This window comes from Crinia signifera, chromosome 6 (assembly GCF_055691185.1).
Source record: "Crinia signifera chromosome 6, ASM5569118v1, whole genome shotgun sequence".
Classification (NCBI taxonomy): Eukaryota; Metazoa; Chordata; class Amphibia; order Anura; family Myobatrachidae; genus Crinia; species Crinia signifera.
This window is the reverse complement of record NC_139222.1, coordinates 159,380,459-159,408,419: the sequence shown is the minus strand read 5'-3', so window position 1 is coordinate 159,408,419 and position 27,961 is coordinate 159,380,459. Positions and strand designations below refer to the sequence as shown.

Here is a 27,961-nt window from a genome sequence, read left to right as displayed (position 1 = left end):
AAGGATTTTGTCAGAAAGAATGAACCAAAATAAGGCCCTTAGTCCTGTTCCTGCTCCTCTGTAGCTCACTCCTCATCTTTCCACTGGGTCGATCCAGCTGCTCTTCCCAACGATTTGCCTGGTCTCTGATGCTCACCTATGTCAATGGGCCACCACCAACGTAAACCACTTATGTGCTGAACAGGAGACTACACGGACTGATATATCAGAGTGAGTTTCTGAGGAGTCAGGGATTGCCCTCACTGACCCGCAGCTTTGCACAACACAGAGAATGAAACTGAGACATGGAGTGAATCAGCGATTAGTACGGTGGCACAGTGAGTAATAGCCAGCGATGGACACAAAATGGAACCTTTTGTGTAAGTGAGAGATACCAAGAACATTAAAAGCAAAGGTTTCCATGGCTTATGAGTTACGTAGGCAAATGAAAACACAGATTGGTCAGAATTATGTATAAAAATGCCCAACTACACCAGGTGACTATAGTTATGGCTGCAAAAAAGAAGCCTGAGAGGCTTTGAAAGTGAGGTCCTAGTTGGGGCATGTATGGTAGGAGCTTCAGTGACAGTAAACCTGCTGAAGACTGACCAGCAGAGATGGACTGCCAAAGACAAAAACATCCTCAACAAAAGACAACACTGGGGGAAGTTCTTATTGTAATATCTGTACCAAGCAACACAGGTGATCAACGCCAACATCAACCAACTCCAACAGCAGCCTGCATCTTCTAGAAGGTCAATGCGCCCATCCACGGAAGATGTAGGGTCACCTAATATTAAGCTTGACATTGATGTTCTTTGTACTTTATGTCCTTCTAAGTCACCAGATGTGAATCCAAACTTTTCCCCAACCATCAGTCAGGCGTCAGTGGAGTGAGATAGTTCTGGATGATTGTGTTGTCTCCCATCACCCCCCATGTGGGTAGACCCATTCTGGCAGTGTGTAAATTCATTGTACTAGTGGTGACCTATAATACCCTATTAGGTGGCCATCCAATGTTCTGTCCATTGTGTGCAGATGTACAAATGAGCATGTGTTGTATAAAGTATATTTATTAAATGACAATTGATATAAAAAATAAAAAAAAAATGTCAAAAATAAGTGTATTTCTGGATACAAATACACCTATTTTTTTACAAATTTTCTTTAGTAAATTTCCCCCAAAGTACCAACCACCTTTTAACTGCCATGTTATTTATTCAGTATTTATTTAACAGCTTATTATATAGTGCAGCATATTTAGCTGGGCTTTACAATTGAAAACAACAGTTATAGAACAAACTGATTGTCTAATAACAGACATATAGGTAGGAAGATCCTGTTTGCAAGCTTATTATTATTTTATTATTAAGTGTTTTGCAGCGCTGTACAAAGGAACAGTACAGGGAGACAAACTTAACATTACAGTAAATGAATAACAAAATAGAGTACAGGTAAAATGCAATAAGTCAATACACATTACAGCTTAAATGTAAGTAGTGAGGACTTGACCAATGTGCTACTAGGGGCTGGTGGCCAAAGATGGAGGTGAGTATGCGGACGAAGATGGTCGCTGAGTGTTTGAGTATGGGAGAGCTGTGAGTGAAATGTGAAGAGAAGAGGGATTTGACAACAGGAGGGAAGAGGGCCCCGCTCTGATGAGCTTACAATCAATATGGAGAATAGGCATATAGGACATATAGACACAAGGACAGGTGCTGTCTACTGCAAAATGGTCTGGACAGATTAGTAACATAGTAATTAAAGTTGAAAAAAGACATTAGTCCATCGAGTTCAACCTATTTGACTTGTGACTACTGACTTGAGTAAGTCATATATATAGGATTCCCGTAGTTGACAAAAATGTATCCAGTTTTGATTAAAATTTATTAACAGTAGTTGCTGCAATCACCCCCACCGGCAATGCGTTCCAGAATTTTACTGCTCTAATGGTGAAGAATCCTCTTCATTCAGTACAGAATTTATTTTCCTTGAGCCTCAGTACATGCCCACGTGTCCTAAGTATAGGCCTGAACAAATCATCGCCCAGTTCCTTATGATTCCCAATTCTGTATTTGAACATACTAATCATATCACCTCTCAGCCTCCGTTTCTCCAGTGATTGTAAAGGGCTTTATGATATAGTCATTCAGCAATATTGGCCAGGGGTCTTGAAAATGTGATGTGAATAAAGACAAAATAGGTAAGGTTATGTATAGATTATAGAGAGGGGATGTACTTGTGTAGGATAGCTTATGAAGGCTATGTGCGTGGTTCTGGAATTTGATAAGCTTGTCTGAAAAGGTGAGTTTTCAGTGAACGCTTCAAGGTTTGGAGACAAGAGGAGAGTCTAATTGTGCATGGAAGGGCATTTCAGAGTCCTACAATTGTGAATGGGTGCAAAGCAATGTGTGTGGATGAGAGACACAGAAAAGGTGTAAAAGTCTGGTTGGGTGATATTTTGAAATAAGAGAAGAGATGTATGATGGTGTAGTTGGTTAACCCCTTCAGTGGTGTTTTTTTGGGGGGGGAGCGCTCCCCACTGGACGAGTTTTTTATGGGAAGCGCTCCCTTAAAAAAAACACCATTACCTCCCTGGGTCCGGGCAGCGCCGCTGCACTGTCAATCAGCGGCTGCCCGGACCTGCGCCCCCCGCACCGCATCCCTGTCACCGGCAGCCGGCTTGTCATAAGCCGGCGCTGGGGACTTCAATACAAAACTCGGAGGGGAGGAGGGAGGAGGCGGCACCTCAGAGGGGAGGGAGGCCCGGCTTTAAACAGTGGCAATCCCGAGAATTTCCCAGGCTTGCCAGACTGGGCACTGAGGCACAGCTCGGAAAATTCTCGGGATTGCCACTGAATGGGGTTAATAGCCTTGAGGCAATTAAGGGACTGACAGCGGATCATCAGATGATGAACGTTACAGGTTGTGTTTGAATAATGACAGTAACGGTTGGCATACACAGGTCCGACCTGTCTGGTGCACAGTCGGCCCCTGGCTATGGCTCCATCTGACTATTTTTTACATGTGATAAATCATATGTGATTTATTGCATGTAAAATAACTCCTGGGGAGCTGCTGGGGGAGTTCAAGGGAAATCGGATGCATGTATAAGGGGGTACCACAGCAAGAATCTCTGATGTGTGATCTTTCCGTTGACGAATACAGTTGCTTCCCCTATAGGTTTCTATGGGGAATGTGATGCTGCCCAATTTACTAATATCATTCCGGATATTGGCCCCACAGCTATTGCCATCTGACAATGGTGGTAGCCCATTGTAGCCTATGGACTACTCAGCACGTAGCCAGCCAGGAAGAGGGTTCCGCTGTAAGTGGCCGCAGTGCATGTGCTCAGTAAGAGCCTGCTCACATCGAATTGAATATGTAATCTGCCATAAATGGGCCTCATAAATGAGACTCACATGGGTCAATTCTGTACAGAGCGATGTGAATAGCGCCTAAAAGGAGCTCTCAGTGCTTTTTGAATCAGTGTGCTGCTAGGTCGGAAAAGGCATTTTCCTGACGTAGGTGCCTCCCGCGATGCAGTTTGTGCTGCGCTAGGGCACAAAACAGCAATGCCGCCCTAGTTTCAGAACACTGCTAATGCGGGCTAGTGGATTTCTGCTCATACAGCAGTGCTCCGATTAGAATATCCCTCCCGACGCTATTCCCATTGTTCTGAATAGAATTGACCCCATAGTCTCCGTAATCTTTTTCCACTTGCATATGTATTAGTGACACAATAAAGGCATTTTCTTTAGAAATTCAGTTTTAGAAATATTCTTGATTTTATCCTGGTCTCATTCCAAATTCCAATCTATATGTGGTAACTTGACATATTGTTTGGCAATACCCAGGTTATATGTTTAACTGGCTTCTTCATTTAGCTGAGGGTTGAGTCCTCTTGATTGAATTTTTGTTGTGCCCATTGTTCTGGCCTTGCCGGCATTGGTATAATCACAGTATATTTAACTGTCTTAATAATATTGATTTTTACTGTGCATCATTTCTTCTCCAGAAAAGAGACAAAAGACCTGGGACTAATGGTGTTAGTGGATGCCAGGAAGCACCCTCCGTCTCCGTGCCTTCTTGCAGCACTGCAGTGTGCCCAGGTGAGCTCAGTACAGGACAAATAGGTACAGGACACATGAGTTCATGTGCTCTGCTTGTCCTAGACATGTTTTCGTCTATTGGGCAGTGAGGAGTTACATGACTCAGACTATTAGCAATAAGGTTTGAGCCAACAGATGCTTTGTACAATCGTGTTTGATGAACTCTCTGCTGACTGACCAGCAAGAAACTCAGTTTAGTTGACTGTCACGTTGCGTAATATATCTTCATCACATAAGTGGTTAATGTGGAGATATTTTAGCGTGCCCTGCCCAAATTGACATTTAGTATGAATTGTACCATTAGCCAGTAGGATTCTCTAAAGTTTATTAGGTGGTAATAACTTAGGCTGCCTGATAGAGCAAGACTGCTTTATAATGAGATTTGACTGCTTTTTTAATGAAGTAGAGAGAGAAACTAAATATAGAAAATGACAATAATTATGTTAAAACTGCATTTACAAATTTCCTGCAAAAGGATAGCTTACATCAGCGTTATACTGCAATCCGGTCTAAATGAGAGCTTTGAGAGTTTTGTACTGTCTGCAATGAGGAGTAATACTATAGGAAAAAATGTATAACCTGTAATGTTTTCAAATTGGATGCTGGTGTGTAACTCATGGACTTTGGCGTGTAAAACATGCAATATACTTAAAGTGCCAGTTTGCAATTTGGTTTTTATTTATTATTAATTAATTTATAAACAGTTTCTTCTTTAGCGCAGTAACTTTCGTTGCTCTTTACATTTGGAAACAACAGTGATAAAACAAAACTGGGTAATAACAAACAGTGGGGCAGATGTATTAAGCCTGGCGAAGAGATAAACTGGAGGTAAAGTGGAAGGAGATAACGCACCAGCCAATCAGCTGTGTTTGAAATACACTATGTGGAAGAAAGTCATTGGCCACCCTGGTTTAACTCTGAAATAATGGTATCTTCCTGACAAAGTGAATATGGACTCTTCCTACATGTATAAATAGGGAAGCAAGCGTGGTAGCAGATCATTTGCTGATAAAATGATGGACAGGAAATGCACTCGGTTATCATGGTCGAGCTCCGGCTCACAAGCCTCTGATCACAAAAACCAATACACGACAGAGACTTCGTTGGTGTAAGGAGCGGAAAAAGTGGATGGTGGAGCAATGGAAACAAGTCATATGAATGAATCACGCTTCACATTGTTTCGATCAGATGGGAGAGTGTGGGTATGGCGATTGCCTGGAGCACGCCTGTTACCCAAAAGTGTAGTGCCAACAGTAAAATTTGGAGGTGGAGGCATTATGTTCTGGGGTTGTTTCTGCTGGCATGGCGTGGGCCCACTCGTACAGGTGCATGGGAACATGACATCGGCGACCTACCGAGATATTCTGGATAACTCCATGTTACCTACGTTGTGGCGTTTCTATGGGAACGACGATTGTGTGTTCCAGGACGACAATGCGACTTGTCATGTTTCGAGGGCTACAATGGAGTGGTATGACGAAAATCGTGTGACCCGACTAGCGTGGCCTGTGCAAAGCCCTGATTTGAACCCCATAGAACATCTGTGGGACGATCTTGAGCGCAGGATACAGTAGCGATCGCCTCGCCCTTCTACACTACCACAGTTTGTGACTGTACTGCAGGAGGAATGGCACAATATCCCACTATGTGTGCTACACGAACTTGCTGAAAGTTTTCCACGACGAGTAGCTGCTATTATTTCTGCAAATAAACGCATGGTTTCCATTGACATGTGGGTGGTGTCCAATGACTTTCTTCCATGTAGTGTATGACTGTTAGGAATTGATTGGCTGGTGCTTTATCTCCTTCCACTCCAGTTTATCTCTTCGCCAGGCTTGATACATCTGCCTCAGTCATAGAATTAGGGAAATAGGCATTGATACACAAGAATAGGTGTTATCTATCCTTGTTACATATGATAGGTATTGAAACTGTTTCATGTATTGCTGCAGTTTGCCAAACTGTTTTGCCAACTGACACAATTTATAAAAAAACAATATGACATGGGGGTAGACTAAAGGTGGCCAAACATCTACAGATCGATTGTCAGATTTTGCTGGTTGGAACAAAAACCTGGTAATATTTGAATGACAGTTTTTGGCAGTTTTCCAGCATTTCAAAGCAAATGGTCAACTGTCATTTGCTCTAATCCATTACCAGGATTTTGTTCCTACCAGCCAGATCTGACAATCGATCTGTAGATGTATGGCCAGCTTTATTAAGGAGCGGTTTGTCAAAGCTACAAATCATTGGCGGCTTTGACTAAAGGGCAGTGGTGTAAATACTAAACTAGACATTAGTCGGGATGCTGGGGTCCGTATATTGAACACCAGCATCCTGACCGACAGGATGCTGACCACATCCCATTACGAGCACATTAGATAAAAATGCATACAATGAATTAATTGTTTTTATCCACCACAGTTCCACCCTATTTCCCTGAAGCGGTGGCGGGGAGTGTTATCAAAATGGAGCGATTAGCATTGTTCCGCATACCTTGCTCATCTGAACTCTGTGGACCTGATTCATTGGCGAGAGTAGAGTTGTTTTGTTACTCCCACTCATCTGGTCTCATGCAGAAACAGCTTATGCTGCAGTGCTGTGTAACACTGCAGTCACAAACACAGCCTTGCTGCTTCCAAGCTTAATGTGGAAGACAGTACATTTAGTATAAAAATGCTTACTTTTTTTATCTTTCCCACAAAGCTGCAAAACATTGATTTCCAGACTATCGGCTGAATCTGTCTAATCCCACTCATTTGCATAGTTTGTTGCTGCCATTAGGAATGCAAACCATTGTGCAATATGTAGACAGTATCAGATTTTAAAGAGATGGCATGTCTGCTCATGAGAGAAAGAGAGAGAGAGAGACATGGGTATTTTTATTGAGAATACCTTTCAGCTGCAGTACATTTAGTGGGACGGGCCAGGATGATATATGCTAGTAGTTGTGCATGCAGATTACTGTGTCATGATTCCATCAGTTCCCTTTAGCTTGACTGTTACTGACTGAAATAAACCGATTCCATAAAGTCCCCGTTTCTCCTTCCTGTAGTGTACAGTACTTAAAATAGTGTTTACTTAACAGTGCTGACATCTTTTACCTGAGTTTCATGCATCATATATATATATATATATATATATATATATATATATATATTAGAAATGGAATGTGTTGTACAGTGTTAGCTATATGTCCGACACAGAGTGGTACCATTGCCGGCGGTATTCAATAAGGCTGATTCGCCATGTTTTTATGGCGAATTTGTGCTGTTTGGCGAATTTCTGACTAAAACGGTGAATCACCCTATTCAATGAGCAGATGGCGAATACATTTGAAGGTTTTTTTCACCATGATTCACCGAGTAGCAATCGCTATCTTTTTATGGTGAAGTGGAATGTGAACTTTTAAAATAAAGTGTTTTGTTTTTTACATTTGGTGTAAAAAAATCAGGAATTTTCTTCTGAGGAGGGGCATGCTATTTTTATTCATGTGCTGTATGCACATGAATATATATTTAATTTTTAAAAAAAAATTTTTTTTTTTAACACAGCAGCCAGCAGGGGGCGCCGGAGCCGAGCCGCTCATTACATATTCATATATTCACTGCACACGATCGTTACGATCGTGTGTAGTGAATATAAGCTCCCCTGCTGGCACCCCCGGGGGGCAGCCTGTGCTGCCTGGCACCCGGGGAGCCCACCTAACCCCCACAAACGTTCTGGGCTAGGCAGAGAAACTTCCATCTCTCTGCCTGGCACCGTCCTCAGGCTCCCTGCGGCAATCGCCGCAGGAGCTCATATTCGCCAGTCAGGGGCAGCGAGCCCCTGACACGTTGAATACCGGAGCCCGCTGGCTCCGGAACGTGGCGAATGTGCAGCGAATCCTAAAAAGGATTCGCTGCACCTCGCAGGTATTCTCATTGAATACCGCCCTGGGAGAAATTATTTTTCGCATTGCTATTTTACTCTCACTCTTCTCTTGCAGTCTTCTGCTCCTGGCATCCAGAACATTGTAGTCCTGGTTGAAAAGGAGGCCTCTCCCCAGCTGGACAGAGTACCTGGACTACAGGTGAGACTGAAGCTGGCTACACATACAATATAGGGTCTGATTCAGACCTGTTCGCAGCCTAGCGAACAGGTAAATGCTGCCCGGCCGAAGGTGATGTGCATTCGAACACATCCCCAGAGAAATCATTCGATGGCCTAGACTGACTTTTATTTTGGCCGCTAACCGCCGAATTTGGGGCGGGCGCTAATATCATGTGATGTCAGCCGCCCGCCCTGAGCAGGCATCACCACACCTGCATCCTCAGGGACGCACCCAGCATTTTTATGGGGACGCCCATAAAATGCTGTGAGTTCCCTCCCTGCCACCCCCTTCCCGCCCCCAGCCCTTCCTTCATGGAGGGAACGGCTCGGCAAGTGTGAAACTCACCAAACCTGTACGCTCCCGGGGTTTGTGCATACGCACACCCCGAACATCAGGGACGGGGATGAATTCGGACCCAAACAAACGGTTCTGAATCGTATCCATGAACCATTCCACTGGATGTGCTGCATGTCCAATGGGAGGATTCCACAGATGACACTGTGTTGTGGATTGTTGTGTCTGTAGCAATGCTATATATTGTATCATCGTATTGCTGGTGTGTCCCCACTTTAGCTGATCCGTCTGACACCTTTTTTTAGCTTTTTCATTGTGAAAGCATAACCTACTTAGATAGCTCTGGAATATCATTCTATGTCATGGAGACCAGCACTATCATTGGACACATGGGTGAGATTGAATAGAATGAGAGATTTGGTAAGAAATCTTCAGGGTTTTTTTTTAAGTGGCAATCATTTACACAGCAAAATCAAACTGGTTTTGCCATGTAAATGATTGCCGCTTTAAAAAACACCTGGAGATTTCTTACCATAGCTCTCATTTTCTGAATCTCTCACCTTATTAAATCACACCCATGCAGTTTTTTGTTAATGAAATGTAATAAAATGTCATAATATGATATGGACAATGGTTTGATCTCTTTTGAATGACTGTACCCTCAGGTGGAAGTTCTGACATCGCTGAAATCTCTGGGTCGGTATGTGGACATTGGCCAGCTGACCTGGGATCTGGAAGGCACTTACCCGTATTGTCATAGCGAGTGGGTCCAATTTTATCAGGTGCCACTGCCTGCTAAAAACTTGTTTCTATATATTAATGAGCAAAGGCTTGATGTGTCTGTCCTTGCGTCTTATTACACACCTGATGTAATGCAGTGCAAGTCCTTTCTATGATTTATGATGGATGCATGCCAGTGATCCATAAGCCTTCAGCTATAACTACTGTACGTGTAACCACAATATTCCACTAGTAATGTAGGCTATAAGACACTTTCTAGGGCAACAATAGCCTGTTGTGCTTGTAAATGTTTACAATAAGAATGTTGAAATATACAGAAACATGCGTTCTAAAAGCCCCCATACACTACTGCGACTTTTCCGAGGGTAGATGTCACAGCAGATCACCTAGAACTTCCCAGGACCTTCTCGGATGGCAGGATTCCATATATCGTATGTGGCCCTTTTTCATATGATATATATTGCATGTGATCCGAGATAATCTTGAGATCTCCATCTCCAATCTGAATCTGAGTCAAAACAGATGCGGTTTGCCACTTTTCATCCGATGTCGCGTGCCGATCCGTCAGAATTGGGTAAAAAGTGCCCTAATCGCAAAAGTGTATGACCAGCTTAAACCATCCATAGAAACATTAATTTTTTTGTAGCATACAGTTACCCTATCCATAGAAACACACATTATATGTAGCATACAGTTAAACCATCCATACTGATATGATATCTGCAGTTAAGTGTTTGGACAGATAAATTCAAACCACTTGTTTTTTTTGCAATAAAGCTGACTTAATGGAAAATATTCCCAGCATCTCCAGAAAAGCTCCCACCCCTACTTCCCAGTATCTACAGAAAAGCTCCCACCCCTACTTCCCAGCATCTACAGAAAAGCTCCCACCCCTACTTCCCAGTATCTACAGAAAAGCTCCCACCCCTACTTCCCAGTATCTACAGAAAAGCTCCCACCCCTACTTCCCAGCATCTACAGAAAAGCTCCCACCCCTACTTCCCAGTATCTACAGAAAAGCTCCCACCCCTACTTTCCTGTCCATTTTTTTTCTTGGTCCTCAAACAGCTGTGTAATCAAATGTATTTAATAGTGACATGAAACCCACGCAACTCCACATAGGGTCATGGTTGGAATCACTCCCAAGGGATGATAGACACCCAAGAAAAACAGTATTTTCAGAAACAGAGATTGGTATTAACATATTAACCAAAATTAGTTTATTCACATATTTTGGCTGAATCTCTCCTTACAACAGTAATGATAAAACAATATTTCCCCAATTCAGTTCTCTTTCTGATACGTCCCTTTTTCCCCTGATTCAGAAGCTGGATGCTTTCTTGGCAGACCTCCGAAAGGCCTCTGACTTGCTGCAACATGCCATTCAGGAGCTGGGTGAGGGCAGCACACCACAGGACTCTAAGGTATAAATGGTATACACCAACAGCGATGTGTGGTGGAAGAGAAGCGCATTGGCTAGCTTAAACTTAAACTAATTCATTATAACCCCACAGGAAGCAGAGGAGAAAATGAGTCAGTACCGTGAGCTGATGAAAGTGGTTCTAAGTGACTCACGCCTAGTTTCCTTACAGCGAGAAGGGGGGACAACATTGGCTAGACTTCGTAAAGAGGCAACTCGTTTCTACTCCTCACAGGATGTCAGGTGTGTACCACTCAGTCATCACCAATTACTGTTGTATAAAACTATAAAAAACAAATAAAGTGTAGTATTTTCAACCTAAAAAAATGTCACATTGGTGGTTCCCAAACTGTCTAGGGACTTGACATTTTCATGGTCAGCAATCTCCATGGAAAAAATGTCCTACTGAGATACTTAATGATCACCTGTTGCGCACATAAAATGGAGGAAGCCATGGGAATTCAGACTGTCCATTTGCTATGAACCATTAATATTACAGCTGAATCCTGCTGAATTGATAGGTTGTGTTATTTTATCATAACTATTAGTTAATTGAGGAAGACAGATTATTACACTGTGTGAAAGCAAACAATACTGTATTGTTAAGTTTTGCATTTTTTGACAAATATGTAGGGTCTCCATTCACTTAAGTCTGGAAGCTCGATTGTATTGCAGTTTAAAAAGGGCAGTAGTGTTGTAGATAACATTAGCTGTTGTAGAAAAACAATATGGTTTCTCACTTCAGGAGACAATGTATATCCAGTACCTTTCCTGAACCACCAAAAGCTGCTTGTATCTTATTATTTTCCTGTGCTTTCACTTATGGCCACATGATGGCACTGTAGTACAGATGCAGCTCATGTTAGTTATGAACCACAACCTAAACCAAGCTGTCTCACATTGGGGAGTTATAGGTGTTAAATACTGCTCATTACATGTTTTACAATATTCTGCTATTGTCATAGCCAACCTAGTAGCACACAGGCATGTACGAGCTAATACAGGCAGCCACTGCTGCCAATGGCTTCCTCAGAAGGTCAGCAGGAACTGTAAAGTATGTGACTTTGGAAATGTTATGTAATCATCAGTGGAATGTATGCCTTTACATCTATATAATGATAAAGAGCATTATTTTAGATATATTTTAGAAATCATTATATATTTTCAATATTTCTAACTTTTTTTTTTTTTAATGGAGCTCTAAAGCATACTTGCTGACTTTGGCATACTCCTTTCCGGGAGAAGCCCGGAGAGGAGTGAAAGGGGCGGCTAGAGGCTTCGTTTTGGGGGCGGAGCACGGGTGATGTCATCAAGCCCCGCCCCCATGAAGGGCTGAAGCCTCAATTTGCGGGTCCGTGGGTGGGGGAGGGGCTAAAAATGCCGCGAAATGCCGCGAATTGCATCATTTAGCCCCGCCCCCTCCCCGCGGACCTGCGAAAGTCATAGTTTTTAGACCGCGGGGAGAGGGGGAGCCGGGGCTGTAGGGAAATGCGGGAGACTTGCCCCCCTTTCTGGGGGACCGGGAGGGAGACCCGATTTGCGGGACCCTCCCGGCCATTCCGGGAGGGTAGGCAAGTATGCTCTAAAGTCCCCCACTAGTCTAAGAAACCGTGTAAAAACTGGCCAAATCGGATGTGTTTGACATCGATCCGATGTGAAATCCAGTGCACATCGGAGATCGGACCTGCTTGCCGGTTTGATCTCCAACACAGGGAGCCACCTGGCAGCGGGGAATGGGATTGCATGCAATATATCGCATGCAAAATCACCTCTTGTGATATATCACTTGCCTCCCGGGAAACTGCTGGGTGGCTCAAGGGGGATCGGTTGCGACTTCTTCAGGGGAGAAGTCATAGTAATGGATGAGGGGGCTTTAGACCTACATGTTGACAATTCAATGTGAGCTAGAGCTCTTGCTTCTCCAGCTTGTTTATATTTGCTTCAATAAAACCACTAAAACAAATTCTATTTAATTTTTAAATTGTTGCATTCACTTTCAGCAGAATAGTTAGGCTTGTTCAATGCACTCTAATGCTAATAGTCCAATAATATAATTTGAGAGAATGGACCTTTCACATTAAATTCCGTGGTATATATTTGACATTGCAAGCAGTCTTCACCATATCAGTCCCTTTGCGCAAAACTGATGCGTTTGCTGTACATTATGTAATGTTCATTATGTAATCTGTTTATTTCAGTGACCACATAGCTATATGTAACCGCGTCTGCAATACTGCAGCATCTTTTGGACACTGCTTACTCTATTCCCTTGCATGTCATTAAATTCCCCCATTATCTCCCTACCCTGTCCCTCTTGACTGGAAGTGTGAGAGATGATTACCACCACATGTCTTGTTTTCCTAACGCCTCGGGTAACCAGGCTAATGGAGTCCTGTGCTGCAGGAGGCTCGAAAAACATGTTTTTGTATACAGTTTAAAGCTGGGACAAACTAAATGGCTCTGTGTATGCATTTATCGGGTGATTTTCAGTCTTAATGTACAGGTAAATGTCCAGAAAAACACAAAATGTATCTTATTTGGAGAACATTAATTAAAAAAACTGACTTTACCCTCCCTTAACTTATTTTTGTAGCACCAAGGCTTAAATGTTACTCACCGCCGTCCGGGATCTGCGGCACCCGGACGGACGGCAGCTGCGGCACGGAGGCTGGAGGCAGGGGGCGTTGCTAGGCAGCGTCCCAAGCCTCGCTCTAAGGACGGGCGTCGGGGCGTTGCCTAGCAACGTCCCCGAGCTTCCGCCCGGCAGACAGGGAACACACGCGCGCGCCTGAGTGACGTCAGGCGGCGCGAGTTTCAGATAAATAGCCGGCGTCTGCTGGGCACAGACGCCGGTTATACAGGTTGCTTCCCCAGAAGCTTTCTTTGACCCGGTCCCTGGAGCTGTTTAAATCAGCTCTGCTCTCCAGTCTGCTCTGCTCTCCTGGTTCCCTGCTGCCCAGCTAGCTCCCGTGGATTCCTGGCCTGAGCTAGTGCCTGCGTCTGATCCACAGTCTTCCATCTACTTGTGGGTCACGTAAGTGCTCCGTTGGAGCCTGGTGTTTACTATCTTTTGCTATTCTGTTGCCCTCCGTGGCATTCCCCCTCCGTGGGGCCCGTCTTTATCCTATTGTGTTATTCTCTCAGTTGCCCTTTCTGTCCAGTTATTCTCTGTCACCTTAGCTCCCCTCAGGCAGGGGTGAACCCCTCTTTGTCTGCACCCGGCTTTGGGGAATCACTTGCCTTGGTGTGCCCCCATTCTGAGATTCCCCTTTTGTAACTCTTGTGTCTGCGACTGGGTCGCGATCCCCGTCCTTGACCGGGTGTCGGTTAGTTAGGGGTCTCTCCCAGCTAGGCCCGTTAGCCAGTCATCCTTTTGAGATACTCCCTGGCGATCGCTCACCCCTTGTCTTTACGTAACACCTGGCTGCATCGGGGTCAGAGCCGGCTTAACTGGCTCTGTCGAACGCGGCGGCTACAGGCGAAGCCTAGCACTTGCAGGGGTATTCCATCTGCCCGGGGGACTCAACAGAGTCAGTGTAGGTTTTGCTGTGGCCGTCCTAAACAGCGGTCCCAGCTGCGGGCTCACGCCTGACCTATTGTCTCTTGCCAGCTGTCATACTCCCCATTGCCCTGCCGAGTCCCGTAACATTATAACCGGCCATAACAGACAGCCTGGTAGGGTCATCTTTGTGTATTTGCATCCCTCCTGTTGTTTTTTGTAGTGGATATGAATCCGTCAGCACAAACTTTTGCTGATCAGGTCCAGGGGTTAACCCAGATGGTGCGAGAGCTCTCGTTGAAGGTGGCTTCTCAAGAGCAAAGGTCACGCCCTCTGGAGCCAGGGGTTTCCGAACCCAAGGTGAATTTGCCGGATCGGTTTTCAGGAGACCGCAAGACCTTCTATAACTTTCGTGAAAGCTGTAAGTTATATTTCCGGCTTCGCCCACGGTCATCCGGGTCTGAGTCCCAGCGAGTAGGCCTGGTCATCTCGCTACTTCAAGGGGATCCTCAAACTTGGGCTTTTGGGTTACCCGCCGATAGTCCGGCTTTGTCCTCAGTGGACAATTTTTTCAGTTCCCTGGGTCTGTTATATGACGACCCTGATAGGGAGGCTTCCGCAGAGACTCATCTCCGGGCCCTTAAACAAGGGAAGGACCCGGCGGAGGTCTACTGTACAGAATTCCGTCGCTGGTCCAATGACTGCGGATGGAACGACCCTGCATTACGCAGTCAATTCCGCTGCGGTTTGGCGGATGAGATTAAAGACTGCCTAATTCAGTACCCCGCTCCTACCTCCCTCGATAAGTTAATAGAGTTATCCATCCGGATTGACCGCCGTCTCCGTGAACGGAGGTCGGAGCGGAGTTCTATAACTCGGGCGGTTCCCTATGTCCCATCTGTTCCCGAGGAATGCGAGGAACCGATGCAGCTTGGAGCAGCCCGCATTTCTCCAGAGGAGAGAGCCCGGCGACTTGGCTCTGGCTTATGTCTGTACTGTGGCAACAAGGGGCATATTCTCCGTAACTGTCCCAACAGACCAGTAAAAGCCCGGGCCAAGTGAACGAGGAGAGGGTTCACTTAGGCCTCCAGCTTTTTTCCTCTCTTAACTCGTTATTAGTGTTGGGGTGTATTTCTTTTCGGGGCGCCAACTTTTCGGGGTCCGTCTTCGTTGATAGTGGTGCGGCCGGGAATTTTTTAGATTTCACGATAGCCCAGACCTTGGGCATTCCCCATATCAAACTTCCTATACCTGTTACTTTACGTGGTTTAGACGGTAATGTCCTCTCCAACGGGGCTATTTCATTCCAAACTCCTCCCCTGCAGCTGTCTATCGGTCTATTTCATCAAGAAGAGATCTCCTTTCTGTTAACATCTTGTCCTGCAGTTCCCATTGTGCTGGGGTTCCCATGGCTGAAAAGACACAACCCCATCATTGATTGGAATCAAGGGGAGATTGCTCGGTGGAGTTCCACCTGTACTGAGCATTGTTTCAACACCTCACTCCCGCTTGCTTCTGTCTCCCTCTCCAAGATTCCGTGTCCCTATCAGGACTTCTCAGATGTTTTTTCTAAGGGGAAAGCGGATGCTTTACCACCTCACCGTCCGTACGACTGTGCCATTCAATTAGTCCCGAATGCCCCCTTGCCCAAGGGGAGACTGTATGCCCTGTCAGTTCCGGAAACTAAAGCCATGGACGACTATATCCAAGAGAGTCTTTCTAAGGGGTTCATCAGGCCGTCCAAATCTCCTCTCAGTGCCGGATTCTTTTTTGTGGCCAAGAAGGATGGTTCATTGAGACCCTGTATCGATTTCCGGGCTCTCAACAAGATCACGGTAAAGAACACCTATCCTCTCCCCTTGATTGCGGTACTGTTTGACCAGCTACGGTCCGCAACCGTCTTTTCCAAGATTGACCTTCGGGGTGCATACAACCTCATAAGGATAAAAGAAGGGGATGAGTGGAAGACGGCTTTCAGTACACAGACAGGGCACTATGAGTACCTGGTAATGCCCTTTGGCCTCTCTAACGCCCCAGCCGTCTTTCAGGATTTGATTAACGATGTCCTCCGTGATTTTCTCGGCAAATTCGTGGTTGTCTATTTAGACGATATTTTAATTTTTTCTCAAGACTTAGACTCACATAGAGCTCAAGTTCGTCAAGTTCTGCAGAAGTTGCGAGAAAATCAGCTATTCGCTAAACTGGAGAAATGTGAGTTTGAAGTAACCCAGGTATCCTTTTTAGGGTACATAATTTCCTCCCAAGGATTCCAGATGGATCCTAAGAAACTGCAAGCCGTGGTGGATTGGGTCCGTCCCACTAATTTGAAAGCGGTCCAACGGTTTCTTGGTTTCGCCAACTATTATAGGCGGTTTATCCACTCATTTTCTTCCATTGTGGCACCTTTGGTGGCCTTGACCAAAAAGGGTGCTGACCCCTCGGTATGGACGCCTCCAGTGGAACAAGCTTTTAAAACACTCAAGCAAGCCTTTATCTCGGCCCCGGTCCTCAGGCATCCTAATCCTGATCTGCCTTTCATTGTTGAGGTAGACGCCTCCGAAGTTGGAGCCGGGGCTGTCCTGTCCCAAACGGATCCTGAGTCATTGGAGTTACACCCATGTGCCTATATGTCCAGGAAGTTTTCCCAGGCTGAGTCCAACTATGATGTTGGCAATAGAGAATTACTCGCAGTCAAGTGGGCGTTTGACGAATGGCGACATTGGTTGGAAGGAGCCTCACACCAGATTCTTGTCCTCACTGACCATAAGAATCTTCAGTATATTGAATCGGCCAAGAGGTTGAATACCCGACAAGCTCGGTGGGCCCTCTTTTTCACGCGCTTCAATTTTATCATTTCTTATAGACCAGGTTCGAAGAACATCAGAGCAGATGCTCTTTCTAGATGTTTCCTTCCTCAACATACCAATAGGTTCAGTAAAGGACCCATTGTCCCGGCTTCGTGTATTCATGCAGGAGTAAGTCTAACTCTGGAAGACCTCCTTCGCCAGGCTCAGGGTCAAGCTCCGGTCCAGACTCCCGAGAACAGATTATTTGTGCCCCTGTCTCTTAGACGCAGAGTCCTTGCGGAGTTTCATGACTCCAAGATTGCTGGTCATCCTGGAGTAGGTAAAACCCTGGCGCTTCTCACTCGTGTTGTCTGGTGGCCGGGAATGTCTCGTGACACCAAGGATTTTGTCTTATCCTGTCCGGACTGTGCCAGGCATAAAGTTCCGCGGACACGACCGGTAGGGGAATTGATGCCTTTATCTATTCCTGGTAGACCTTGGTCTCACTTGGCCATGGACTTCATCGTTGGACTACCTGTCTCGTCCCATTGTCAGGTCATCTGGGTGGTCATCGATAGGTTTTCTAAGATGGCTCACTTTGTGGCCCTTAGACAATTACCTTCAGCCAGGGAGTTGGTTACCTTGTTTTTGCAGCATATTTTTAGACTGCATGGTTTACCCAGCGATATTGTTTCAGATCGTGGTCCACAATTTGTGGCACAATTTTGGAGATTGTTCTGTTCTGCGCTGAAAGTAAAGACCAGTCTCACGTCTGCGTTTCATCCGCAGGCCAATGGGCAAACTGAACGGTTGAACCAATCCCTCAAGCAATATCTTAGGGTTTTTGTGTCCAAATTACAGGATGATTGGGTGAACCTTTTGCCACTCGCCGAATTTGCGTATAACAATGCATGTCATTCGGCTTCCAAGACCTCTCCCTTTTTCGCGGTCTATGGATTTCATCCGCGGGCCAACTCTTTGGGACCGGAAGCCCCAAGATCTACATCTTCTGCTGCCTCCCGACTCAGGGTAATTTGGCGGAGTATCCACACGGCTCTCAAGGAAGCTTCTTTTAGAGAAAAGGTATTTTCAGACAAATTCAGACGTCCTTGCCGTTTTAAAGTGGGTGACTGGGTGTGGCTTTCTGCCCGGAATATCAAGCTTCACCAGCCCTCGGCAAGGTTAGGACCTCGGTTCATCGGTCCGTTTCGAATTGTTAAGAGGGTTAATCCGGTAGCCTTTCGTGTCTCTCTACCTAAGTCCCTCAAGATCAATAATACCTTCCACGCTTCGCTTCTTAAACCTGTGGTTTTTTCGCGGAAATTTCCACGTAAGGTTAGAAGTGGCTCCGCTCCGGTGATGGTGCAGGGTCAACAGGAATTCCGTGTGGAGAAGATTCTTGACTCCAAATTCGTGGGAAGGTCTCTGCAGTTTCTTGTGCATTGGAGAGGGTTTGGTCCCGAGGAGAGGTCTTGGGTTCCTGATCGGGACTTGCATTCACCCAACCTCAAGAGGTTGTTTTTCCGACGGTTCCCTGATAAACCTGGGGGTAAAGGGTTGTTAACCCTTCCTCAAGGGGGGGGTACTGTTACTCACCGCCGTCCGGGATCTGCGGCACCCGGACGGACGGCAGCTGCGGCACGGAGGCTGGAGGCAGGGGGCGTTGCTAGGCAGCGTCCCAAGCCTCGCTCTAAGGACGGGCGTCGGGGCGTTGCCTAGCAACGTCCCCGAGCTTCCGCCCGGCAGACAGGGAACACACGCGCGCGCCTGAGTGACGTCAGGCGGCGCGAGTTTCAGATAAATAGCCGGCGTCTGCTGGGCACAGACGCCGGTTATACAGGTTGCTTCCCCAGAAGCTTTCTTTGACCCGGTCCCTGGAGCTGTTTAAATCAGCTCTGCTCTCCAGTCTGCTCTGCTCTCCTGGTTCCCTGCTGCCCAGCTAGCTCCCGTGGATTCCTGGCCTGAGCTAGTGCCTGCGTCTGATCCACAGTCTTCCATCTACTTGTGGGTCACGTAAGTGCTCCGTTGGAGCCTGGTGTTTACTATCTTTTGCTATTCTGTTGCCCTCCGTGGCATTCCCCCTCCGTGGGGCCCGTCTTTATCCTATTGTGTTATTCTCTCAGTTGCCCTTTCTGTCCAGTTATTCTCTGTCACCTTAGCTCCCCTCAGGCAGGGGTGAACCCCTCTTTGTCTGCACCCGGCTTTGGGGAATCACTTGCCTTGGTGTGCCCCCATTCTGAGATTCCCCTTTTGTAACTCTTGTGTCTGCGACTGGGTCGCGATCCCCGTCCTTGACCGGGTGTCGGTTAGTTAGGGGTCTCTCCCAGCTAGACCCGTTAGCCAGTCATCCTTTTGAGATACTCCCTGGCGATCGCTCACCCCTTGTCTTTACGTAACACCTGGCTGCATCGGGGTCAGAGCCGGCTTAACTGGCTCTGTCGAACGCGGCGGCTACAGGCGAAGCCTAGCACTTGCAGGGGTATTCCATCTGCCCGGGGGACTCAACAGAGTCAGTGTAGGTTTTGCTGTGGCCGTCCTAAACAGCGGTCCCAGCTGCGGGCTCACGCCTGACCTATTGTCTCTTGCCAGCTGTCATACTCCCCATTGCCCTGCCGAGTCCCGTAACATTAAATCTATTTTCCAAAATGTAGCAACATTCATTGTTCAAAATAAACACTAAATGTGGGTACAGACTAGAACGATCTTGGACCAATATTTTGTTTTCCGAGCAGAATTTCATATCAGCCGGATCATTCATTGTGTACCCGTGACTGTGGGCTCCCTTTGATATCTTTCTTCCAGTCAGCCGTGTTGCACAGCCAACCAGAAGATATGATCTACGAATGCAGCATGGCGTCCTACATCGCAACACCATCCTCTGCATCTTGCAAGTGTAAATGCAGGGTTACATCTTCCACCGGGAACGGCTGGATACACTTTATTCTAGTGTGTACCGAGTATAAGATAGTGATTTAATTCTCCATGATGTGCCTCTGGCCATGAACATACTCTGTGGTGATGCATCCTCACTGATTTTTCTTTGAGCTCTATAGAGTTGGTCACAAAACGAAGGCCCTTATTCTGGTTGGTGCGGTAATGTCCGCGTGCGTTCGTGCCGCCGATGTTTTGTGTCTGCGCATGTGCAGAGGCGTCTCTGCGCATGTGCGAACGGAACGCACGTCAAAATTCCGCATGAAATGTGTACACTACGAACAGGGGGTGGAGAGGGGTGTGAAGGGCTGTTTGGGCTCATTACCATATGCATACGCCCCACGTTTCATGGGCGTTCCCATGAAAACGCTGGGCGTACGTATGGTTATGCGGCCGTGACGCATGTGTAGGGGGCGGACATATGACATCGCCGGATGTCAGCTGCCCGCCCAGATCCCTGCTTTTGCACAGAGAAATGCCCGTGTGGTCTGAGGTTGCGGGAGCTGGTGGAGCACTCGGTCCTGCATTTGATGGTCTGCGACCATCGAATGATGGGGGAGGTTCCAAGAGATGGAGGAGGTGTATCCGTGAGAAATCCACTCGTGCTCCGTGCGGTCAGCGGCTTACCGCATTCGGACGGAGTGAGCGATCCATACGAAAGGCGGGGTTTAGGACGCACGGTCCTGCCCGCATATGACTATTACTCACCATAAGTGACTATTACTCACCATAATAAGCATGTTATGTGACCAGACAATGGGGATAATTCAGACCTAATCGCTGTTGTGCAAATTTGCAGAGCGTCAGGTTATAGATAGACTGCGCATGTTTATAGACCGCAATGTGCGTGTGCGACGTCCACTAGTAAAGGAAACTTGCTACTTTTTTCCTACACAAGGTGATTGACAGGAAGTAGACGTCTGGGGGGTGGTAACTGGCCGGTCAGTGGGAGTGTTAAGAAAAATGCTAGACGTGACAGAAAAATGCTGGGAAAACACAGGCATGGCCAAGCATTTCAGTGGAGGGTGTGTGACGTCAGCTCCAGACCGGATATGCCTGTATTCATTTCAGCGGCCAATTACCGGTTAGTCCAGGGCTAAGCAGCGCTTGTGATAAGTGGTGTCCAATGTAAAAATCATTCGATGATCTCTCCATTCTCTTCCTCTCCTCCGGCACCCTCCCCTCCCCTGCAAACAATGCCTGCCTGCAACCCTGATAAAGCACTGAAGAGAAGGCACACAGGTTCCCTGCTCCCTGTGGAATGCAAATTGTGGAAGTGCACGCCGGGGAGTGGTTTTTTGATAGCTGGAACATCAGCCTCTCACTGCCTGGGACAACTTGACCTTTCCCTGCGAGAAGCCGACCGCAGCATACAGTACTTGGGTGCGTGCAACCTCCGGTCTGCTGGGTGATGCAACGCAGATCCAGGAAGCACACTGGGTGAAGGGGAGCTTGGAGGCAGCTGGTGATTTGGTGCAGGGGGAGCAACTCGGGCCCCATAGCACCTACGGTAGTTACGCCACTCAGCTGGGCGTGCGGGCGAACTGGGCGGGCAGCAGAGTTTGTGGAGCACGGCTCCGGTGCCTTGTGATCTTTCGGCGCCTGGAGCATGTGCTCCACCGGCTCCACCCTCGCTACGCCATGCCCCTGTTCATGGTATAGTAAAAGAAGGCAGGTGTTTGAATTCCGAAGTTTAGTAGAATTACTACTTCTTCTATTAAATGAATTATGTTAAAACATACATTTTCAAATAAAGGTTTCGGCTTTCGCCAACGATTTATTACTATATATCAGTAATCTCAAATTGGCCCTGCCGGGTTTACAAACAATTTTACATGATTTTCCTTGGTCCTTGGATCATTTTGACAAAACAGAAGCTTTGTTATATATCCTGATGACAAATTAGGGTGGGCTACCCCATTTCCTTTCCATTGGGAATAGGACATTTTAGTATATTTGGGTCTGCGATTTCCTAGTGAACGATCTAATCTCTATTCTACTCATTTTTCTTATTTCATTACCCAGTCGAAAATTGACCTGGACAGGTGGAAACATTTACCCTTGCCCTATTTAGGCCGTTGTCAGTTGTTTCAGATGGTATCTTTTCCGATACTTCTTTACCCTGTTCAGATGCTCCCGTATCTATTGTCTAAGCATGATATTGTCAACACTAACAGGACGGTCAAAAATTAATTTGGGCTGGGAAACGTCCCAGAATCTCGTTGCAAAAATGACATCAACCTTTAACCTCTTCAGTGGTGATTTTTGTTTTTAGGGAGCGCTCCCCACTGGGCGAATTTTTAATGGGCAGCGCTCCCTAAAAAATCCACCACTGTCTTCCCGGGTCCAGGTAGCTCAGCTGAACTGTCAATCAGCCGCTGCCTGGCCCTGCGCCCCGTCCCTGCCCCCGGCAGCCGGATTGTCATAAGCCGTCGCCAGAGACTTCAATAGAAAAGCTGGGGGGGGGAGGCGACACAGCGTAGGAGAGGGAGTCCGGCTCTAAACCGTGGCAATCCCGAGAATTTTCCAGGCTTGCCAAATTCTCGGGATTGCCATTGAAGGGGTTAACTTTGTGGGGCAATAACTTCCCTAATTGCCTCTAATTTGAGGTATGCTCTGGACTGGATTGGAGGAGTAGATCATTTTGTATACTAGAAATTAGATCAGGCCTTCCTTTTGGACACATCCCTAGTATCTTTATTACATACGCCTCTTCTCTCCCTCCCGCAAGAAGAAGAGATAACCCTTCACTTTATGCCTCCTGCATGGCCTGGCCCACTACTCATAATAGAAGCTCCTTAGCAAGCCCCAGATCGTTGTTTTTACCCCTGGTTCATAACCAGGACTTTCAAGATGGTAATGCGAATATGATTTTTCGGAGTTGGCGTCAATAAGGCATCCGTCTTATTACTCATTACTCACTGGCACATTTTAAAAGTTCCACAGGTGGAGCTAATTATTTCACTTGTGATTCTGTGTGGAGACATAGAAAATGTGCACTGTGTGGAGGTCCTGAGGACCGAGGTTGAGAACCACAGGTCTAGAGTTGTTCCGAACCATCATTTCCCCTTTTTTTGCTTACTTTCAAGCTCGTAGCTACATCCCGAGATTGTTACCTATGCTCCCCATTGCTAAAAAAAAACTAAACTGACTGCATTATTAATCTCACAAAAGGGTAGGTCTTTGTCTACCTCAGTATTTCATGACCAAATTAGGAAAATACTTGATATCTCCACGATTACTACGGGATTGGTTAAGTGGTGTGACTCTTTCCCGGATCTCACGTTGTAGAGTATAATTAAGTCCGTTTGAGCACACAACTTAGTTTCCTCCTTTTCTGCTGAATGCAATATAAGATTCTGCATAAGGCCTTTTATACCCTGAAATAGCAATATATAACTGGAGTGTGTGAATACTTTTAATTGCTTTAAGTGTTCCTTATTTATTTCATGATTAAATTGGCATGGGCCTTGTGAAATTACTACTCCCCGCCACCAGCCCCTAGACCTACTGTTGGGTTCTGTGTCCATTTGACCAAGGTTGCAGCTGCGGCCAAGAAGATTATTTTGTCCAAATGGATATCCCCTGATCAAATCTCCATGACATGCATGCTACGCAGATTAGTCTATATGTATCATATGGACTGGGTGAAACGTGCCTTGGATGTAGAATCTAGGGCATCTAAATTTTTTGCTATATGGTTGACCTGTGTTTTGATCCTTTCTGCTGCAGGAAATGATAATGCCAGGAAGTTTGTTCACCTAACCACATGGTTAACACGGATCTTTATTAATTGATTGTATATCCTTCTGTACCTTTATTGGTTTAATTCTTTGTTAACTGTTTTCTCTGTGATTCTCAATAAAAAAATGTTTTTATAAAAACAAACATACATATTCCCCTACACCTGCAAGCTTTACTATGAAATATTATAATGCTTCACCCAAAGAAACATAATGCAAGTGCACTATTATAAAATGAATGATTACAGATATAATCCGTTTTTAAATAGAGTTTTTTTGCATACATACTTTTTTTTTCCAAAAAGAATGGGCTTAATCAGAATCAGAATCATCTTTATTGGCCAGGTATACTTGCGTATGCTTGGAATTTTTTGTGGTAACAGTGCAGCATCAAGCAGGGAACACAATGGGGGTGGGAAGAGAGGCATAAACATACATCACATACATTTCACATATATCTAGAACACCCCCACCACCACATTCCATTATAAGGTAAGTCCCTAACATTCTAGGGGTTCAAGTCGAGGGCTTGGGACACCCCCAAGTCACCAAAGTAAACCACCCCAAGGCACCACACTAGCAAATGATAACAAGTGAAGTGTTAAAGAGAGTTATTTAAGTGAGAGCAGATGCTGGGCATTCCCCTGCTCCAGCCACCTATTATTTTGTATTCCTCATAATCTTCTCTGATGGGCCCATCTGTAAATTTCTCAAAGTTTTTGTTCTTTTTTCTTTTTCATACTGTATATGATCATCAGTATGTCAGTAAACAATTGGTCTATATTACTAAACTAATATGATGATGTTACCCAAAATAAAGTTTCCCATAAATGCTTCAACTAGCTAACTTCAAATCCATTTGTATTGGCCCTAAAAGACAACTGAGCTTAATCAATATCTGATTGAAGACTACTAGATATTACGCTGACACTAGAGGCCAATGTGGCGTCCTTGTGCCATGTGGATGCGAGACAGAAAAGCTGGGCCAAGTGCAGCATTTGGTTTGGCAACCTTTGATATGCAGTACACATTGAGAAACTGTATATTATATTTTTGCACAGATACATATGCAATGTTTACCACAAACAACCCTCCTTTGATTAATAAACTCTATGTTCTCCTTCTTTCTGAATCCCCCAGGTGCGCTGTAGAGTCTGCTGTGCAAATGTATAATCACCTGGAGGAGCGTGTGCATGCTCTAGTGACTAAGTCAAACCGTAGACTGGAGCTTTTGGAGTCTATGCTGAAGATACAGGAGCTGGAGACACAGTTCAACAAGGTAAATGCATTGGAATCAAACAGTATATCAGCAAAAGGAGTGTATATAGATTAGGAGTGGAGAAGTACAAGAGGAGTAGGATCATGGATTTGATGAATAGTGAAATGTTAAGAAAGAAGAATAAGGACCATGGCCCTTATTCAGATCTGATCGCAGTACAAATTTGTTCTCAATATAGGCAAAACTATGTGCAGAGAAAGTTAGATTTGTGTGTGTTATTTTGTTTCTGTGCAGGGTTAATACTGGCTGCATTATTTTTACACTGCAATTTAGATTTCAGTTTCAACACACCCCACCCAAATGTAACTCTATCTGCACATCTGTTACATCTGCCCCACCTGCAGTGCACATGGTTTTGAAAACAAATTTGTACTGCGATTAGATCTGAATAAGGGCCTATATTCAGAACTTGTAGAAATGAATGCATAGAATCATTGGGGTTATGGAAATGAAAAGGTAATGGAAATTGAGAAAAGCAAAATACGAAAGCAGTGTACCATTAACTCCCAATTTGCACATACAGCTCAGCTCTTGGATGGATGCAGATGGAGAACATCAGCTGCGTGAGATGGACACTATGGAATGGTCTCTGGAAAGCCTTGAAAAATATCATAAAAGATTTAAGGATTTCTTTCTCCAAGCAACCGTGAGTGTCAAATATCTGCTTTCAATAAAATTACATTAATCTGGCATTGGCCCATCCTGCTGGCTTTTACGTTGCTGCTCCTTGCAATTCATAAACATGACTATTGTTTTGGTTACTGATAATTCATCTCATTTTAAAAGAGTTGTCCATGTAAGACATTTCCACCAATTTTACCGGTGGTATAGGCCACTTTTCTGTATGAATCGGAATCTGCAATTGTTCTCACCAAAGCTTTTTACTTCAGGTGCATTATAACCATGGGCTGGTCCTTCTAGATGATGCAAATAAATTCAGTGGATCATTGTTTTCAGAAATGGATTCATTCAAGGTCACAAGAGGAGGCTTTCAGACCAAACTAAGTAGCTTCTACATGAGTGTGGAGAGGCAAAAGGAGGAGCTGGAGAAACTTCTTAATTTATACAGGTTTTGTGACAAGGTACATTACGAAATCATGTAAATAATGTGGCGTTTATTTACTAAGGAGTTCTATTAAAGATGGGATGTTGCCCAAAGCAACCAATCAGATTCTACTTATTTATCTAGCACAATCTAGAAGATAATAGATAGAATCTGGTTACTATGGGCAACATCTTCAATAGAACTCTAATCTTCGTAAATAAACCCCTGTGAATGTGAAAAATGCTCTGGAGTTCATTAAGAGTAAATCAAACATAAGTCATACGTAATATATTTGTTTCCTGTAATTACTATCCTAAATCTGATTTTTAAAGTTTCTGTCAATGGTTTAGTTCTATTTGTGACTGGCAGTATTTCCCACTAGATCACACAGCTCACTGTGAGCTGCAACCGATATTTGGGGCAGTTGAAGGTCACAGAACAAAGAATGTGTCAGCCAGAGACCCAACAGTGCCTAGAGACCTACCTTCAACGGTTAACAGAGGAATTGTCAGATGACAAATTCCAGGAGATGAAAGAGGAATCCTACAATCTAAGCAGCTGCCGTGGACTGGCTGTGTGGAATGAGACTTGGCTGAAGTGTCAGGAAGCCAGGCAACTAGTTGAAGAGACTCTAGATAAATGTAATGATGAGCAAAATGCAGCAGCATTAGCTTGGCACAAGGATGCCACATTGGCCTCTAGTGTCAGTAACCAAGGAGATGACACTGTATTGAATTTTTCAAATGACATTTCACATGGAAAACGAAAGGAAGAAGAACAATTCAGGCCTCGGGGCAGCATGAGGTCTGCAGAATCAACCATTATAAACTGCTGTAGTTTTGGTCTCCATGCAGGCTCCATGGGTATTTTTCTGAAGGCATCTAGGAGCCACCGAAGTAGTCGAGCAAGAAGAGAAACTGCAACCTCCCAGAGATGTTCAACCATTGAAGAGTCCAAAAACAACAATGGGTCAGACCTTGAAAACACAGAGCTAATGGCACAAAACTCCAACAATGAAGCTTTGGAAATTCTACACACTCCTAGTCCGAAGTTTTCAAGGTCTGCCCCAGCACAACCACCCTCGACAACCAATACAGAGCACCTCCCTTGGGCTTGGGCCAATAGCGATGAGTCAAACAGTCCACCTCAGGGTGATAATAATAAAACAAAGAAGCAGTCAGGGAGACGATGTGTTCTTTCACGGCATGCCAGCTTCTCCACAGGAGATTCAGGCTCCCAGTACTCCTCAAAATGTTCCTCATCCATTTCTCCATTGCTAGCAATGGAACCACTTATCCCACGCCTTCCCTGGATGAGGAGAGCTATGACTGAGTCACCGCGGGACAGTGACTGGGCAGCAAAGTTCAATTTTGCGTAAGTTTATATTGATGAATTAAAGCGCAGTGTTACACCCACTATGTTTTTCATTTTCAAATGTTGCTTTAAACAGGTTCTGCACCTAGCACAGTAGTTGCGCTTGATATACTGCACATTAACATATTTACATTTCACATTTGTAAATCAGATGTCTAGTTCTATGTAAGCAAATAATTAGGCAAGCTTAATCATTTTATATTAACATAGATAGTTTAATCCATTGAGAAGAGCTGAACAGTTGCAGTACTATCTTGTGATGAGGTGCCGGATGACCTCCTGATAGTCAGGAATCCATTACACTGACATCGGAATCCTGACTTTTAAAACCCCGACAGTCAGGATCCCCACTGACAGGAGCTATTCTCCCTTGTGGGGGTCCACGACCCCCATAGAGAAAGAATAGAATAGGTGGCGAGCACAGCCAGTCTGAGTCCCAGCAGTCGGGATTCCAACAACACAAATAGTGTTGTCTTATAAGTCTCTCAAAAGGCTAATCCTTGGGCATGATGCGTAATAGCAAGTTTAAGTAACATGTTTGCGTTTACTTGTTTATTGCCTTAGTATATTCACCTGATTGAATATGTCGTTTTTGGTGCTTGTCTTTTCCTGATCCATTGCGTTCATATAAACTAAAGTCATTAATAAAATAGTGCACATGTATG

At 45.2% G+C, this 27,961-nt stretch overlaps 1 protein-coding gene across 2 annotated transcripts in view; it reads left to right on the top strand.

The window, feature by feature from the left end:
• Window positions 1-27,961, top strand: part of KIAA1755 (KIAA1755 ortholog) — a 71,481-nt gene that overhangs the window by 22,405 nt on the left and 21,115 nt on the right. For both annotated transcript variants that reach the window (XM_083147809.1, XM_083147808.1), the window contains exons 5-13: window positions 3,998-4,091; window positions 8,080-8,163; window positions 9,144-9,260; window positions 10,545-10,643; window positions 10,734-10,882; window positions 24,739-24,877; window positions 25,401-25,523; window positions 25,768-25,959; window positions 26,305-27,296. In XM_083147809.1, coding sequence (XP_083003935.1) covers window positions 3,998-4,091; window positions 8,080-8,163; window positions 9,144-9,260; window positions 10,545-10,643; window positions 10,734-10,882; window positions 24,739-24,877; window positions 25,401-25,523; window positions 25,768-25,959; window positions 26,305-27,296 — 1,989 coding nt within the window. The remainder of the gene's footprint in view (window positions 1-3,997; window positions 4,092-8,079; window positions 8,164-9,143; window positions 9,261-10,544; window positions 10,644-10,733; window positions 10,883-24,738; window positions 24,878-25,400; window positions 25,524-25,767; window positions 25,960-26,304; window positions 27,297-27,961) is intronic.